At 37.5% G+C, this 18,769-nt stretch overlaps 4 protein-coding genes across 4 annotated transcripts; 2 read left to right on the forward strand and 2 right to left on the reverse strand.

Moving 5' to 3' along the window:
• Nucleotides 1-7,905: 7,905 nt before the first annotated feature.
• LOC106441615 (dihomomethionine N-hydroxylase-like) lies at nucleotides 7,906-11,500 on the reverse strand. The gene is made up of 5 exons (XM_048765083.1): nucleotides 11,383-11,500; nucleotides 9,434-9,716; nucleotides 8,677-9,262; nucleotides 8,326-8,599; nucleotides 7,906-7,955 (listed from the first exon to the last, which is right to left on the reverse strand). Exons 1-5 carry the CDS (start codon nucleotides 11,498-11,500, stop codon nucleotides 7,906-7,908), a joined length of 1,311 nt encoding a protein of 436 aa, XP_048621040.1.
• On the forward strand, nucleotides 11,472-15,888 carry LOC106441614 (UDP-glycosyltransferase 79B9-like). The gene has a single exon (XM_048773643.1). It carries the CDS (start codon nucleotides 12,724-12,726, stop codon nucleotides 14,074-14,076), a length of 1,353 nt encoding a protein of 450 aa, XP_048629600.1. The 5' UTR covers nucleotides 11,472-12,723; the 3' UTR covers nucleotides 14,077-15,888.
• Nucleotides 15,889-16,065: 177 nt separating this feature from the next.
• BNAA03G12110D (uncharacterized protein At2g39795, mitochondrial) lies at nucleotides 16,066-17,347 on the reverse strand. Its single transcript, XM_013884890.3, has 3 exons — nucleotides 16,872-17,347; nucleotides 16,461-16,783; nucleotides 16,066-16,364 (listed from the first exon to the last, which is right to left on the reverse strand). Exons 1-3 carry the CDS (start codon nucleotides 17,127-17,129, stop codon nucleotides 16,205-16,207), a joined length of 741 nt encoding a protein of 246 aa, XP_013740344.1. The 5' UTR covers nucleotides 17,130-17,347; the 3' UTR covers nucleotides 16,066-16,204.
• LOC106443319 (uncharacterized protein At2g39795, mitochondrial-like) lies at nucleotides 17,338-18,683 on the forward strand. Its single transcript, XM_013884889.3, has 3 exons — nucleotides 17,338-17,693; nucleotides 17,922-18,277; nucleotides 18,366-18,683. The coding sequence occupies exons 1-3, from the start codon at nucleotides 17,421-17,423 to the stop codon at nucleotides 18,523-18,525; spliced, it is 789 nt and encodes a 262-aa protein (XP_013740343.1). The 5' UTR covers nucleotides 17,338-17,420; the 3' UTR covers nucleotides 18,526-18,683.
• The last annotated feature ends 86 nt before the right edge of the window (nucleotides 18,684-18,769 follow it).

Consider the following 18,769-nt stretch of genomic DNA (forward strand, 5'->3'; position numbering starts at 1 on the left):
TTATTTAATAAATTATCATGGTGTTTTAGGAAAAGTATAATAATAATAATAATAATAATAATAATAATAATAATAATAATAATAATAATAATAATAATAAGGAGATATAACAAAATTGTTCTTTTCAACATGTTGGAACATAAGTTATTTTTAAACACTACAAGAAAACACAAGTTTTACGAGGGCAGTTTTCCTCGCTAATTCGTCGTAAAAGCAGTGTTACGACGAATTAGCGAGGAAACCCGTTTCGTCGTTATATGTTTGTCGTAACGCATATATCCTCGCTAAATCGTCGTAAGTTAGCGAGGAAATAATTTCGTCGTAAAAGCGAAGGAGGATATTTCGTCGTAAAGACCACGTAAAGATTCCTCGTAAGGACGTCGCTAATTTTCCTCGTAAAGACCACGTAAAGATTCCTCGTAAGGACGTCGCTAATATTCCTCGTAATTACCACGAAAATCTTTCCTCGTAAGACACACGTAAATAAATACTCGTAAAATTGACGTAAATACCTTGAAAACTTTCCACGTAAAGAAAACGTAAAAACCTTGATAGATTTCCAAACGTTTCCTCGTAAAAACCACGTTAAGCTTCCACGTAAAGAAGCCGCAAAATTAGCTACGAATTTACTTCGTTTCATTGTTTTATAGAAATATAAAAAATTATAATTATAAATATAATTTAAATTATTAATGAAATTAAAATTCTAAAAAAATCAAAACCAAAATATTTTATTTATAAATAAGTTTTGAATTCATAATACAATAACCGAAATTAAAAAGAACTTGGGTGGTCGTTAATTAATCGCCTCGTAGAATTCATCACTCCTCGCCTGAACATCCGCCTCGGCATGTGAGTCGTCGGTCGGTGACTGGCCTGGGATAGGATTTTGTTGTCGCATGGTCCTCAACAAAGTCGCCCATTCCGGATTTGTGGCCGCTACAACGTCCAAGAAGCCCTCGAGTCCACCCATACGAGATCGCAGCTGAGTAGAATCTCTACGCAGCTCAGTAGACTCTCTACGCAGCTCTTCGGACTCCCTACGCAGCTGAGCGACTTCATCATCCCGTCGCTGAACATAAGACGATGTCGCTATCGGAACATCGTTGACGGAACCAATCCCCAACGTCCGTCCCTTTTTTTTAGGGACAACCTTAAAAACAAAAAATAAATTTTGTTAGTAAAAATTTAAAGTTAAATTAAATGAATATTTAAAAAAATTAAAATTTTAGAAAATTTACCTCCTCGTAAAGCTTATCCACTTCAGGTGTGGATAAGGTGACGGGTAATCCATCGGTGGACTGTTGGGTCAGCTGGGTCTGGCGTTCTTCAACCCGAGCAGCCAAATCGTTGTAGATTTGTTCGGACTTGCCATCTATAAATCGGCCCGCCTTGTTCTTGTGGGTCCTCTCGTAAAGTTGCATAAGAGACGGGAATTCTCCCGTCTCTTTGGCCTAAAAAACATTTAAGAAAGTTGTTAATTAGAATATATATAAAAATATACTAAAAATTTAATATAATTAAATTTTTAATTACCATTTCCAAACGGACACCAGCGTGAGGTTTTTGGCCCGTAGTGTGAAGCATCGGCCCGTTCCCGTGCTCATCGACTGTGTTACGGGAGTTAGAGCAAGACTGGGCGATTCTAATGGAATCAGGAAGACGCCAATATCGGATGAGGCCATCCCAGACATCCGTGGTGAGCTCAGCGGGTTTGCCACGCTCATACCCCTTCACGATCCAGTCACCCTTCCAGTTGGAGACCGTGTCCAACAAGCGAACTTTCGCCTTCGCTTCAAACTTCTTCCTCACCCTCTCAGTGATCCCGAAGGCCCAATTATATTTTTGCTGTTGGAAAAAATAATTTATAATTAGTTTTTCAGAAAAAAATATATATATAAATAATTAAAAAATTTAAAGATATATATTTAATTAATAGAACTTACAGCGTAAATTTTGAACCACGTCTTTCTGACGTAGTGGGGCGTCATTTTCCAGTTCGGATGTGCCATGGAGAAGTAACCTTTTATCGTGTCGGTTACGTCCGATGCAAGACATCCGTCAATCCCCCACCTGAAAAATACAAATTTAAAATATAAATTATTTTTTAAAGTTATAAAATAATTTAAAAAGAATAAAAAAATAATGAAACATACCATAAAGTTCCGTCCGGTCGGTCGGGGTCGATGACTGGTAAACCTTCTCTGCCTGGCAGACGGAGAATGTCCTCTACGGTGTACTGCGAGTAAGGAGCACTCGGAGGCACCATCAAATCGGGATGAATCTCGGCCGCGGGCATCGGAGGTGCCGGCATCGTAGGAGGCACAGGAGGAGGAGGCATCTGGGGAGCACTAGAAGAAGGAGATCCAATGACTCTCTGAGTGTACTGAGTCTCGGGGACAGTCTCCTGACCCGAAGAACCGGGAGCTGAAGAAGACGACGGGTCTAAACGACTACCCGGCTCTCCGAACATCTCTCTGTAATGGGCAGTAAGTCTACCTTTTCGAACCTGAAAAAAAAATTTAATTTTTTAAATTTTCGTAAACATATACTTCCCAAAACTATCCACCTAATCAACACTAAATAACATAAGATCCGTAAACCTATCTAAATTCCCTATACTAACCACCTAATCTATCCTAAACTAATCAAACTAGAGAGGAATTAGGAGACTTACCATTGCTACGAATTAGGGAGGAAGTGGAGAGGAAGTGGAGAGGAAAGACGGAGCGAGCTCGCTCGGGATATATATAAGATTACTTGTCCTCGTAATTTCCTCGTAAACTTACGAGGAATTACAGAGGCCCGCGTTTTCAGTTACGACGAAATAGCGACGAAATACAAAGGCCCGCGTTTTCGTTAACGACGTTTTTACGACGAAAAGGGTTACGTGGAATTAACGAGTTAACCAGTTACGAGGAATTAGCGAGCCTTTATTTTCTATAAATACCCACAACTTTCCTTCTCAAACCACACACACAAACTCACAAAACACACCCTATCTCAAATCACACTCCTCACCAAAATACTTTTCAAATTAGAAATATTTGAAAAAAAAAGAAGAAAAGAAGATATTAGAATTTATGTGGGTGAGACTTAAGTCTCGCCACATATAATTCCAGTATCTTTCTTTTTTTCTTTTTTTCTAGTTTTTATACTCCCGCTTTTCACCAATTTAGAAAATTTGGAAAAAAAAAGAAGAGAAGAAGATATTTGGAACTCATGTGGTCGAGACTTACGTAAGTCTCGCCAAATGTGATTCAAGCATCTTTCTTCTCTTCTTTTTTTTAGTATTTTTATATTTTCGTCGTAATATCGTCGTTATTTTACGACTCTTTTACGACGATTTTGGCTTACGTGGAATTAGCGTGCCCCGCTTTTTTAATTTCGTCGTAAAGTCCTCGTGGCCTTACGAGGTGTTTACGACGATTCTGTCCTACGTGGAATAAACGAGTGCCACCTTCGTCATTTACTTTACGTGGCATTTACGTCAATTTAATTTACGAGGTCTTTACGACGATTCTGTCCTACGTGGAATAAACGAGGATTACGTCGTACATTCGACGTCAGGTTACGAGGAATTAACGAGCAGTACGTTTAAATCCCTAAAATCCGAAACCCCAAACCCCAAAACCCCATATTCCTTATCTTCTACTTCATATATTCCAAACCCCATCTTTATTTTCATTCCAAACCACAATTCCCACATTTACTTATTTATAAAACAAACTCCCACAATTTCTTATTCATAAAACAAACTCCCACATTACCTTATTCATAAAACAAACTCTCACATTACCTTATTCATAAAACAAACTACACAAAATCAAATACATCAATCGGATACATCGACATTCTCGTCATCACTAGAAATATCATCATTTTCATTAAACTCGTCTTCTACAGCTTCGTCTGTGGCATCATCGGTAAGATCTTCGTATTCGTGATTATGCGGATCAATGAGAAGGATGTCATCAACTTCTTGTTCAGGTTCCTCGACTTCATTTATCTGTTCTTCTTGCAATGGTGGTTCTTCTCCACTGATGATTCGTCCTCGAGGTGTAACTTTGATCACTGCTAACCAATTTATACCCGAATCTCTCATCCGAGGGTATGGAAGGAAGCTAACTTGGTCTGCTTGTGAAGCTAAGATGAAAGGCTCGAATTTGTTGTACCGACGTCCACCGTTGACATCAACTACACCAAATTTGTTAGACCGAACACCTCTGTTGACGACGGGGTCAAACCATTCACATTTGAAGATGACGCATTTCAGCTTCAGTATCCCTGGAAATTCGACTTCAATAATCTCCGTCAAGATCCCGTAGAAATCTGTTTCCCCTTTCACACATATTCCATAGTTACTGGTCGCCCGCTGTCTACCATACTCATATGTGTGAAAAGTGTAGCCTCGTGTGAAATACATCTGTGATGTGGTGACCTTTACAAGTGGAGATTGAATTACTTCGTGTAACCACTTAGGATAATCTGCATCGTCGTCATAATCAACCTGCAAAAATAAAGAGAACATTAAAATACAAATCATGTATGAAAAAATAGTTTGAGTTATAATACCTGATTCCGCAACCACTTAATGAAGTGCTGATCTTTCCTTTTGTCTACGTCACTTGTGGATATACCAGGAAATGTTTCTTCGACTTGAGAAACAAATAGGCTGTAAAATTAATCACATTTCATAGGAATGAATCTCTTGCAATTATATAATTAATTATATGTGTTTTGAAGTGTCCATATATGTTACCTTTCAAAATAACGCATCAATGGATCCTCGCAATTGAGTAGAATATAGGTGTGTGCACTATGAGCGTCTTGTTCACTCGACCACCAAACCTCTTTAGACTTCCCACCGAGTCGTCCAATCTGGCTAAAGATGTCTGGAACACCAGCAACTGCATATGTTGGCGCAACTCCACCATCATCATATCTTCTTGGAGCTCTTCTACGGGTACGTACTTTTGACGCAAAGTAGTACGATGTGAAGTGAGAAACTTCTTCCGTCAAACTTCCAGCAATTATAGAACCTTCAACTTTGGCGAGGTTCTTTGCTTTTCCCTTCAAATATTTCATGGCTCGCTCATACTGATACATCCATCCGTAATGTACAGGTCCACGAAGCAATGCTTCATATGGGAGGTGGACAGCTAGATGCTCCATGACGTCAAAAAATCCAGGAGGAAATATCTTCTCCAAGTTGCACAATAAGATGGGAATGTTCTCCTGAAGCTGTTCTACAACTTCTTCTTTAAGAGTGCGTGTGCTCAGATCCCTGAAAAATGCTCCAATGCCTTTTATATTCCAAAAACAATTAAACACATTGTTAGTCGTATATTATTTTGAAAACTAGACCGTTATAAAATTATTGTGATATAAAACACTACGAACCTGCAAGTGCTTCATGTACGTTTGTTGGAAGTAGCTCCGCAAATGCAAAGGGCAGTAGTCGTTGCATAAAGACATGACAATCATGACTCTTCATCCCAGAGAACTTTTGACCCTTTTCAACACATCTAGAGAGATTTGAAACATACCCATCGGGGAACTTCACTTCTGATGCCACCCAGTTGAACAACACCGACTTTTTTTCTGAAGACAGTCTGAATATCGGAACAGGAACTTGTCCATTGCTTTTAATATGTAACTCGCTTCTTGAGCAAATATCCGGCAAGTCCAACCTCGATTTTATGTTGTCTTTTGTCTTCCCTGGGACATTCAATATTGTATTCATGATGTTCTCAAAGAAATTCTTCTCTATATGCATCACATCGAGGTTGTGGCGCAGAAGAAGATCCTTCCAATATGGCAACTCCCAAAATATACTCTTCTTGTGCCAGTTGTGATGAACACCGTAAGAATCAGGCATATTACGAGGGACATGCCAATTACCACCCCAACGAACTGTTTCGTTAGCTCCGTAGTAGTCGATTTGTGCTTCAATTTGTTCTCCAGTTAGATATGGTGGAGAAGTGTCTCTCACAACCCTTTTGTGCCTAAACAAATTCTTGTTTCTTCGGTAAGGATGGCCAATGGGAAGAAATCGACGATGACAATCAAACCAACTTGTCTTCCTACCATTCTTCAGTTGAAACGCATCTGTCGTTCCATTACAATATGGACAAGCTAATCTCCCATGTGTAGTCCATCCAGACAACATCCCATATGCAGGAAAGTCACTTATGGTCCACAAAAGCATAGCTCGCATCGTAAAATTCGTCTTCGTTGAACAGTCATACGTCCTCACCCCTGTTGACCACAAATCCTTCAACTCTTTTATCAGTGGTTGTAGGAAAACATCCAGGGACCTTTTTGGATGGTTCGGACCAGGTATCAATATCGTCAAGAATAGCAACTCCCGTTGCATGCACATCTCCGGTGGCAGGTTGTATGGCGTAAGAAAGACTGGCCACAATGAATATTGTCTCCCTGACATTCCGAACGGACTAAATCCATCTGTGCATAATCCGAGATACACATTCCGGCTATTGCTAGCAAAATCCGGATGTACTTTGTTGAAATGTTTCCAGGCTCTTGCATCTGATGGATGAGTCATCTCACCATCCGTCTGAGTATGCTCGGCATGCCATCTCATCTTTGCAGCAGTCTGCTCTGATTGATACAATCTTTTCAATCTGTCTGTAATTGGTAGGTACCACATCCTTTGGTACGGTACCCTATTACGTCCCCGTCCTTGCGGCTTGAATCGTGGCTTCTTGCAGAATCGACATACTTCTAGCTTCTCATCATCTCCCCAATAGATCATGCAGTTGTCGATGCAGACATCTATCATCTCCGAAGGCAACCCAAGACTATAAACTAATTTCTGAATCTCATAATAAGAATCAGCAGACACATTGTCTTCCGGCAAATACTCTTTAAACAAGTCCGCCCATTCGTTCATGCAACTTTCAGGTAGATTGTGATCAGTTTTAATATTCATCATTCTAGCAGCCAACGACAATTTAGAGAGACCTTCTCTACAACCACTGTAAAGTGGTTGATTCGCCGCGTTTAACATTCCGTAAAACTTTTTTGCATCTATATTAGGTTCTTCATCTTCATCATGAGCTACGAATGCATCAGCTACCATATCATGAACCCTATCATAATCTACCATCTCCTCCTGATGGTAACTATGTTCATTATGCAAATGATGATTAACCGGTTCTTCCTGAAAATTGCTATTACTACTACTAGCTTCATTCTGATCATAATTATAACCTTCCCCATGTTGAAACCAGATATAGTAATTTGGCGTGAAACCTCTATTTATTAAATGCTTCCAAACATTTTCACGGTTTGCCAATTTCGAATTGTTGCATTTCCGACAAGGACAGAACATCTTACCACTTTCTTGGGCGAGCGGTGTTGAATCTGCTTGGTGCATAAATGTCTCCAGCCCCGCAAGGTATTCTTTCGTCACTCTCCCGTTAGCATCTCTATGCATATACATCCAATTCCGCAACTCGTAAATAGTCCCAGAGCCAGCCATTTTTTTTTCTTTCACGTTTTTTGTTGTTGGTGTGTTTAAAATGATGTTCCAACATCCATATTTATAGAAAATTTCGAATCTGGTAGTTGTAATTTTACTATGAAATTACGACGAAAATTAATTGTATGGCCAAAAAAAAAACGTGAGCCACCTACCAAGTTGGTGGATTCAAAATTTCCTCGTTAAGTACACGTAAAATATTTCGTCGTAAAGCACTCGCGAAATTTACGTGGCTTTTACGAGGAAAAATTATTTCCTCGTAAAAGCCACGTCAGTTTACATCGTCTTTACGACGAATTTTTTTTGTCGTTACCTTACGACGAAATAACGATGCTTTTCTTTCTCAACGTAATTTCCTCGCAAAATCAACGTTTTTTTACGAGGAATAGTTTTCCTCGTTAAACTTCCTCGGTAAAGATACGTTTTCTTGTAGTGAAAGGGCAATTTACTGGAAAAACAAAAAAAAAAGTTAAACGATAGAGAAAATTAGTTTGAGAAAACATGGGGTTTTTAATGGATACCTCCAGTTTTCCTATTTATTTATATAAAAATAAAAAGGATATGAAAAATAAAGAAATTTTTATTAGAAATTATCATGGTATTTTAAGCAAAAAAGTAACAATTATAATTAGGAGATATAACAAAATTGTTCTTTCTATATGTTGGAACAAAAAGGTTATTTAATTTAAAGGCAATTTACTGAAGAAAAGCAGAAAGATAGATACAATTAGGTTTGCGAAAACATCTTTATAATGGATATGTACATCCAATTTTCCTAATTAATTTTAGAAAAATAAAAGAGATATATACATATATACCTTTTGGGACGAAATAGCCAGCGAGAGTTGTGTCTTGACGAGCCATGTGAGGGACGAGGAAAGGGTTGGTAGGGTGAAGTCTAAGAGTTTCTCTGATACACGCTTTGACGTAATTTAGCTTTGGTACATCTGATTCTTGAACAAGTCTATCTTTTCCCACAACCCTATCAATCTCTTCCACTGCTTGTTCAAGAATCTCTCTTTGGTTCAACATTTCCGCTAATGTCCACTCTATTACATTCACTGCATTATCAATGCCCACTACATCAAGATCCTGCCAGCAAGAAAAAGAACTTATCAACAATATATACAATTTAAATTAGCAATAATGAGTAGATTTTTAACACGAACAATGGAAAGATGTGTGATTTCTTCTGGCGTAAGCAGCGGCTTGCCCTTATCATCTTTGAGAGTGAAGAGGATATCTAGCCAATCCTTGGGCACGTTCTTGTTTGCATCGCAGTTTTTTCTCCACAAGTCTATCTTCTCATCAATAATCATTTTGTTGTACTTAGCGATAACATCAACGGCTTCTCTTAACACAACCTCCTCTCCTTGAAGATTCCATCCTCTAAATAAAGAGTAGTAATCAGCTATGTAAAAGCTAAAGAAACAATCAAGAGCCTTGAAAATGGCGTCAAGGTGTTCTTTCTCCATCGGACCGAGGCTCCCATCCTTTGTCGTTTCCTTGAAATGCTTTCGACCAAACAAGAGTCTCATCTTCACACTGTGAGTGTGGGTGCATACGATATCCCTTACGTTCACTAACCCACCTTTCTTGTATAGGTTAAGAACATATGCGAGGAGGTTGTCGGATTCCAAGTTTCTAACGTCGCGTAATAAGTCTAAAGCCTTTGTGGACATTAACTCGGACGTCATCACTTTCTTCATCTTCATTTGTCTCTCGCCGTACTCATCGAACACCACCCCCTTGTACCTAATGTTTAGGCAAAACTTAATCACTTCACATGTATACAGTTTTATGGAAGAAGTAGGTTACCCATTTTCTTTTTGGACATCAAACGGCTATTTTAATTTTCAAACGATGAACATAGGTAATTCATATTATAAGTGGTGGATAAATATCTCTATTATGAAATATAGTTACCCGCAACTTATGTATTCGGCGGAGTAAGAGTCCGGCCTGTCTGCAAACACCGAGTCTTTTTCCTTGACGACTTCACGGGCAATCTCATCAGACGTTATGGCAATGACATGAACACGACCGAAGCGGAAGCAAGCTATATCCGTCTTCATATCGTTCATCACACGAACTATCCACTTGGTAGTTGGTCTGTTCCTGAGCATTCCCACTAAGTTTCCGATCATCGGAATTCCAGGCGGGCATGGAGGGAGCTGCTTACCACCACCATCACCCCCAAGAAGAAGTTCTAAGAACCATTTTATGAGAAACAACATACCCAGAGTGATACAAAATGTGATATAAACTGAGGTGAAAAAATTATATTCCATCACGTTTCTCCCAATTCTCAGTAAGAATTTTGGGCTAGTTTATTATTATTTTTTGGTTATGCATTCTCTAAACATAGATTGTATATATATATATATATGTAAATATATATTGATCTAGGTGTTTTACTTCCTTCATTAAATACATCAATAAAGTTTCAAAATTTCCCCAATAAACAATTTTATTGATTTAAAGTTCATATTTGAAAATATATATGTATATATATATTTTAAGTTATAATATATATATATATATATATATATATATATTTATATCTTTTCGTTAAAATATATTAAATCATTGTATAAAATTAAGAATAAAAAATTGATATAAGATTTTATAATAATCAAAAAGTAAAACTAAATAGTATTTCTAAGATTTTTAGATATCAAAAAGAAACTAATGGTATTAATATAAAATTTTATATTTTTAAAAAATACATAAAATTTTGAAGAAGTTGTTAGTAAAAATGTATTATTATAAAAAGTAGAATTAAATAATATTTAAAAATTTATGGTATTTGGAAATTTTTGAAATTTGTTATATTTTTATTATTGTATTATTTAATGCTATATTTGAATATATTGACTTTGATGAAGATATGAGTTATTATCATACTAGATATGGATCCGTGCTTTGTACGAGTTTTATTTGATGTTATCACTAACACATAAAAGAATGAAAATATTATTTCACATTAGATCTTTGATTTTCCAATATATATTGATGACTTATTTTAGTAAAAATGATCTCTTTAATTACATCAATTTTGATTAGTATTTCTATTTCAATAGTCATGGTGTTTTTCTATTAAAAATTATTTAAAAGTAAAGTTAGTTAATTTTAAGAAAAATAAAATTACTTTTATATTTTTATTTTATTTAGATTTTTAAAAAGGAAATTAATTATTTTATTTCTTTTAGATTTTTATACAACTATTTTATTTTTAATAGAAAAATTCTGTTTAATTATTTATATATTTTGTCTTATACATACAAACACATATTTATCATATTCACACATACTCATATACGAAATTATATAGATATAATCTTAAAAGGTATGAAATCATGTAGATACTATTTTAATAGGATAATAAAAAATTGAGTTGTATCAACATGATTTCATAAAATAAGGGTATGAAATCATATAGATACTATTTTAATTAGCATTACTTTTGTAGATAATTAATCTTAAGGGGTATGAAATCATGTAGATGTAGGGGGTGTATTGAAGCTATGATTTTAAAAGGCTTCAGAGTTGTTTTAAAATCTCATGTTATTCAACTAAGACTTTTAAAAATTATTTTAAAATCACCTGTTATTCAACATGAAATTTATGTAAAATCATTACAAACACTTACAAATCTCCTGTTATTCAATTAACCATTTACAAAACTTATTATTTCAAAAAAAAAAGTTATGAATGTGATTTCGGAATACTTTGAATTCATTCTAGTTAAAAAGTATCCCAATAAAACTCTTACCTCTACATGTGTTATTTGGAGAGACTTCAAAATCAAAATAAAACAACATCCATCTCTGCAACTTCATTGGCATGGACAAAACTTTGATTTCAATCCAGACCCAGAAGACCTCTGATCACTTCATCCATGGAGATCATCTCAAACCCCATAAAGCTTCTTCCTTTTTCAATCATCACTACTCTGTTCATCATCTTCTTCCTCTGCTTTTCTCCCACCATGGCTGCTGATGAAGATGACATAAGATGCCTAGGAGGAATCCAGACCGCTCTCACCGACCCTAAGGGAGTTCTCAAATCATGAAACTTCGCAAACACAACTCTCGGGTTCCACTGAAACTTCGTCGGCGCGTCTTGTTAGAACAATCAAGAGAACATAGTCATCAATCTCGAGCTTCCAGACATGGGTTTATCTGGTCGGATCCCAGAGTCTCTTCAGTACTGTGGTAGCTTACAGAAGCTCGATCTATCTAGCAATCGATTCTCTGGTAACATCCCTCCAAAGCTATGTACTTGCCACTTGGTAACCGTTCTTGATGTCTCTTGATCTGTCGAATAATGAACTGAACGGTGAGATTACTCGTAGTTTAGGTGAGTGTAGGTTCGTGAACCCTTTGGTTCTGTCTGAGAATCGGTTATTGCAGCTGGTGTGTTTGGTGGTATTACTATACGAGAAAGAGAAGTAGTTTAAACAAAGGAGTTAGTAGCTTAGCGCAGAGACTTTGTAGCCATTTGCTAGCGCAAGTCTCTTCGATTCAGAAGCCTTTGGTTAAGGTTAAGCTTGGGGACTTGATGGGTTATGGCTGCAACTAATGGTTTCAGCTCTGAGAACATTATCGTTGCAACTAGAACAGGAACAACATATAAGGCGGTTCTCCCTGATGGCTCAGCACTCGCGGTGAAGCACTTAAGAGTGTTAGCTTGGGGAGAAGGAGTTTTGGTATGAGATGAATCAGTTGTGGGAGCTGCATCACCTAAGTTAGCGCTTGGTGTCTGCGTTGTGGAAGAAGAGAAGTTTCTTGTTTCGGATTTTAAGCTACACGTAATTAAAATCTTGTAATATAATTCATGTAATATTTATGAGTAACGAGGTTGATTAGAGGATATGGGTGGCAAAAATAAATCCATTGATAGAAAGACTAGTAGCAAATCACCTAATAACTCCAAATTTTTTAGAAAATAGTTTACCAAATCATCTATAGATTTTATTTTAATTTTTAAACTTTAACTAAAATCACTCAAATAACTTCAAAACTTCAATAAATCCCACTAAAATTAAAACACTCCACAACTCCTCAAAATCCATAGTCCAATAATCTTAAGAGGTATGAAATCATGTAGATCCTATTTCAAGAGGTATGAAACACATTTTTCTTCTTAATTTTGGCTCTCTTTGAAGAGTTTAAATTTTTTTGTGTTTTGCTTGTTTCAATAAGTGAAGAAAAATGGGACAAAAGCTCCACGCTCTTATGTTCCCATGGTTCGCTTTTGGTCACTTTACTCCATACTTGCATCTAGCCAACAAGTTAGCTGAGAAAGGTCACAGGGTTACTTTCTTGCTGCCTACGAAAGCTAAAAAACAATTAGAACCTCTTAACCTGTTCCCAGACAGCATCGTCTTACATCCTATTACCATTCCTCATGTTGATGGTCTTCCTGCTGGCGCCGAGACTCCCTCGGACATCCCCATCACGTTGTGGAAGTTCTTGATCGTAGCCATAGATCGTACACGCGATCAAGTCGAAGTCGCGGTTCGTGCTTCGAGACCGGACCTGATCTTGTTCGATTATGCTTACTGGGTTCCAGAAGTGGCAAAGGAGCATGGAGTAAAGAGTATGATGTACAACGTGATATCAGCAACATGTATAGCTCATGACCTTGTCCCTGGTGGTGGATTCGGAGTTCCTCCACCTGGCTATCCTTCATATAAGTTGTTGTTCCGCGCACATGATGCTCACGCCATGTCGTCATTCTCTGTTTACTACAAGAGGTTTTACGATCGGTTTACCACAAGTCTTACGAATTGTGATTTCATTTCGGTTAGGACGTGTGAAGAAATTGAAGGTATGTTTTGCGACTATATAGGGAGTCAGTACAAGAAGAATGTTCTCTTGACGGGTCCAATGCTTCCTGAGCTAGACAGAAGTCAACCACTTGAAGACAAATGGAATCATTGGTTGAGCTGGTTTGGACCAGGATCTGTAGTGTATTGTGCACTTGGCAGCCAAATCACTCTGGAGAACGACCAATTCCAAGAGCTATGCTTAGGAATGGAGCTCACTGGTTTGCCGTTTTTTGTAGCGCTAACGCCACCAAGAGGTGCAAAGACTATTCAAGAAGCCTTACCAGAAGGATTCGAGGAGAGGGTAAAAGGTCGTGGAGTAGTTTGGGGAGAATGGGTGCAGCAACCGTTGATATTGGCTCATCCATCAGTAGGCTGCTTTGTGAGCCATTGTGGATTCGGTTCGATGTGGGAGTCTCTAATGAGTGATTGCCAGATAGTCTTGATTCCATATTTGGCTGATCAAGTTCTCAACACGAGATTGTTGACTGATGAACTCGAGGTTGCGGTTGAAGTGCAAAGAGAAGAAACAGGATGGTTCTCCAAGGAGAATTTGAGTGTTGCGGTCAACTCTGTGATGGACAAAGATAGTGAGATTGGGAGTCAGGTGAGGAAGAACCACTCCAAGTTGAAAGAGCTTGTGGTTAGTCCTGGATTATTAACCGGTTACACTGATAAATTTGTTGAGACTTTGGAGAACCTACTCAAGGTACAAAACTTCAATGAGTTACTTTAGCTTGAGAAGAAGTACGTAGCAGTTGTTTCAAATAATGCAATAATATTCTTAAACCATGCAACGGAGCGGTTGTCTTTGCTCATTTTTGGTTTTTATAAAATTTATTTACTCATTTGTGGTATGCTTTTTCCATTACTTTTATAAGAACATTAAACAAATTTCCGTAACAAAAAGAGTTGACTTTGAAAGTACATTAAAAATTAAACAAAATTATAAGCCGCAAGTTAAATACATTTCTAGCTTTATGATTTTTTTTTCTTGAGAAATATTTATAGCGTTATGTTCTTTTTTACACCGTTATGTTCAAAAAAACATTTATAGCGTTACCATCATGTCAGTGCTTAAAGGTATATTATCTTTAATTATTGATTACATCAAGTGTTTTTTTTCTTAATTCAGAGTTGATCTTATTAAAAAATAGAATTTAAGTTTTTTTTAATTTATTTTCGAGATATAACATACTAAATTTCAGTTATGAATTGATAAAAAACCAATATGATTCAAAAGGATGAATCGATAGAACCAAACATACAAATTACATAAACACCAGGGCTTGAAAGCCTGCATCAAAGTTGTTTCCATGGCCTTTGGTGTTTTTTACCTTATTGAGCTGCGCAAGATCTGCAAAACAAAACTCCCTTCATGATGATATTTATAAATAAACATGCTCCCATGTCTAGGTCTAACTATTATTGTGTACGTATGTTATCGTTGTATGTTATCGTTCGGGACGTTTAATCATGGTTGCTGCCAATCATCTGCCTAAGTGCTTGTCATCAACATATTGTGTTTTTGTGTATTTATTTGTTTGGAACAAAGCTATGTAAACTAGAAAACAGTCCTCCATTAATATATATGTTATTTGAGACTGATATGTGGCAAAAATGCTTAAGCCTTTAGGCATATAAGATTGTTCTATCTTTACCCATTTTACAAACTTTGAAGTAGACTCGTGTTCACCGAACATATATAACCCTTTTTACCGAAGTATACGGACGGAGTGTATGACGTACGGGGCACGTGCCCCCAACTAATTTTAAAATTTTCTTTAACAAATGCTATAAATATATATATATAAGTGCCCCCTACTCAAACAAATTAATCACAACATATTAAAATGTCAATCCATATAGTCTTCCAAAGCTATGTTGATCATTCAAAGATGTGAGGCAAAGGAGAACTGTCAACAAAAAGATGATCGTAATCAGAACAGAAAAAGCTCTCATTCTCAAGGGTCGGTGACTTTGGCTCCATAGAGTCTACTGATGACGCCTTGCAATGCGAAGATATCCATTGTGCACAAGGAGCAGGCTTATCGCCAACGCAACAGCAGCACTGCATACATTCATGCTGATCTACATACTACATAGTACACTACTTGCCGTATCTAAAGGGAAGTTTAGACAGTTGTATAGGAGACTTGAGCACCAAGTTAACTCATTTAATACTCTTTTTCCATAAATCCTTTAAAGATAAAGAGACAATTAATTACCAGATGACAATGAGTTGCATTAGGAATTGATCGAAAGGGAGAATTCAAGCAAAGGTGTCTTGGATGTGGGTATTCTCTACAAGCAACCAGTTCAAGAGATTCCACCAAATTTTCAAAACTACAACTAGAAAAAAATATTGATATAAACAATATAACTAAACCCTAAACTGAAACCTGGCGTTATTGGCTTACTGCCATCGCCATCACTGGAGACTGAGAGGCGCTTTTTAAAGTCAAAGAATCAAAAGGGTCGGAAATGGGGAAGTCCTCTGACTCCTCCATTCACTTCATGTCTTGACTTGTGACGGAAGAAACAAAAGAGTAGCAGTCCCCTGTTTTCTCAATTCTCTTCATGCCTCAACTGTTTTTTTTAGACACAATATGCCTTTGAGACTTGAGAGGCGTTACTTCTTCTCTCTCCAATCCCAGAGTCGTTTTAAAGCGTCAAAAGTTTCTTATTTCGTTTTAAATGAATTGATTGTGTTAACTAAAAACAATCACATATAAAAATATAAGTATTACTAATAATAGAATTTGTCTTTCAAGAACAAAATTAATGGCTAGGTTTTTTCTGGATAAATCCTAATGAAAAGTGACAAGTTTTCATTGGAAGAGTTGAAACAAAACCTAAAAGTTTCACATGTCAAGAAAGGACTTGACATCATTGAGCCAATGTAGACGCTCTCTGCCGGCTTTGTCGGCCATATAATCAGCCATAAACTCAGTGATGTTTGGCTTGATCCCTCTGATCTCCAAAAACCTGTGGTAAGCCTTCTGTAAATTCTCATCCAAGTCACTGCAAAAAAAAAAAAAAAAAAAACCAGTCACATAACCATATCAAATCTCATAGACATATATATATGTATAAAGAGAGCAGTAAATCAAAACATACGCAAAGTCAGGTCCTTTGTAGCGCCACGTAAGTTCAAGGGGTGATTCAACGTATACAGCATCAATCACAATCTCATGGACGTAAGCGTTGGCTATAAACTCAAGAGAGGGACCATCGTCATCTTTGATCACACTGATGAAGATAGGGATACCAGTTAGTACTTCAGGTTGAGGATCCTTTGGCTCTTCTTTTTCTTTGTCGTCCCCTAACGAACGAGAAAGTTCAATCCGGACATAAATGGTTTCATTCTCAAACTTCCTCACCAGATACACAACTCGATCCTTGTCGGCATCAACGATGTAGAAAGGAAACCATTCTGGGAACTGTTACATTGACAAATTCAAAACTTCATATTCACAGAACCATACAAACACATGAGAGAGAGAGATAGGGAATGTATATAGAAGTTACCTCGTCTTCCTCAGGAGCCTCCTTAACAACGGCGCTTTCGATTTGAGATTCGAGGACGCTAACCAGATTCTCGTCGGCGGTGATAGCACTTAGCTTCGAACCCCTCGAGAGTGAAATCAGCGATGATGCGCGGCTGAACTGAGGGCTACCACCACCAAGAGTCACTCTCTGGGCACCAGTTTGGAGAGTCACCCGAGATCTAACCGCACGGAAGGGAAGAGTGGCCACTGTAGACGAAGCTCCACAAAATAAAGACATTGCCGCCGGAGGATTCTTCTAGGGTTTGTGCCAAGAAATGAGGGCTGCGCTCGCTAGAGGAAGATCGAAGGGGTTTTGAAACTCAGAGAGGGAAATAAAGATATTAATGACTGCCCCCAACTACTTAATGGGCCGCTTTAAGCCAACTTATTGCTAATTGTGCTTGCTATCCATTTATCATGTATACTATTATTTTGCGAAATATATCATTGAACTTATTTTTCTAAATAAAACCCCTTCCATCTTCCAGTAGCGCAGCCCTCATTTCATCACACAAACCCTAGAAGAGCAATGTCGTTATTTTGTGGAGCTTCGTCTACAGTGGCCACTCTTCCCTTCCGTGCGGTTAGACCTCCGTTGAGTCTCCAAACTGGTGCCCAGAGAGTGACTCTTGGTGGTGGTAGCCCTCAGTTCAGCCGCGCATCATCGCTGATTTCACTCTCGAGGGGTTCGAAGCTAAGTGCTATCACCGCCCAAGAGAATCTGGTTAGCGTCCTCGAATCTCAAATCGAAAGCGCCGTTGTTAACGAAGAGACTCCTGACGATGGGGAAGAGGAAGACAAGGTGAGTTCGATATACATTACCTCTGTCTCATGTGTTTGAATGGTTTTATGTGATAGCAAATGATTTTCCCTTGAAATGTTCAGTATATTATTCACGTATTATGATGAAGCATTCGATATCAGGGATATTATGCTAGACTTTAAAGAATATACTATACACAATATTCTAACGTATCTAAGAGTAACAAATGGTTGCTATCCTCTTTCATTATGAATATGAATTTAACAGTTGCCAGAAGGGTTTCCTTTCCGCATCATTGATACCCCAGGGGAACGGGTTTTCTTTCTGACTAGGAAGTTTGAGAATGAAACCATTCTTGTCGAAATTGACCCTAGTGCGCCGTTTGACGAAGGAAAAAAAGAAGAACCAAACGATCCTCAAGCTGAAGTACTAATTGGTATCTCTATGGTCATCAATGTGTCCAAACATGATTATGCTCCCTGTCTTGAGTTTCTAGCCAATGCTTACATTGACGAGATTGTGATTCATGCTATATACGTCAGACAACCCCAAGAACTTTCGTATCCCTTTTTAGCAAAAAAAATAAAAAAATTTTGGTATCCCTACGAAGGACCTGATTTTGTGTAAGTGTTCACAGTGCTCTCTCTATATATATATATATATATATTTATGAGATTGGATGTGTGACTGGGTTTTTGGTGTTTTTGGCAGGGACTTGGATGAGAATTTGCAGAAAGCCTTTCACAGGTTTTTGGAGATCAGAGGGATCAAGCCCAACATCACTGAGTTTGTGACTGATTATTTGGCCAACAAAGACAGGAGAGAGCAACTTCAGTTGCTCAAGGATGTCAAGACTTTTGTTGACATGTGAAAACTCATCATCGTTGTTGATGTGAAACTTTTAGGTGATATTTTTTGAGTTTTATCTTGGATCAACTTGTTATCACCATTATATTGCAAGGAGATGCTACTTGTTTTGACAATATTTGTTTCAACTCTTCCCCAATGAAAACTTGTCACTTTTTATTACGATTTATCCAAAAAAAACTTAGCCATCAACTCTGTTCTTGAAGGACAAACTCTATTGTTAGTAGTACTTATTTTATGTGATTGTT

This window comes from Brassica napus, chromosome A3 (assembly GCF_020379485.1).
Source record: "Brassica napus cultivar Da-Ae chromosome A3, Da-Ae, whole genome shotgun sequence".
NCBI lineage: Eukaryota > Viridiplantae > Streptophyta > Magnoliopsida > Brassicales > Brassicaceae > Brassica > Brassica napus.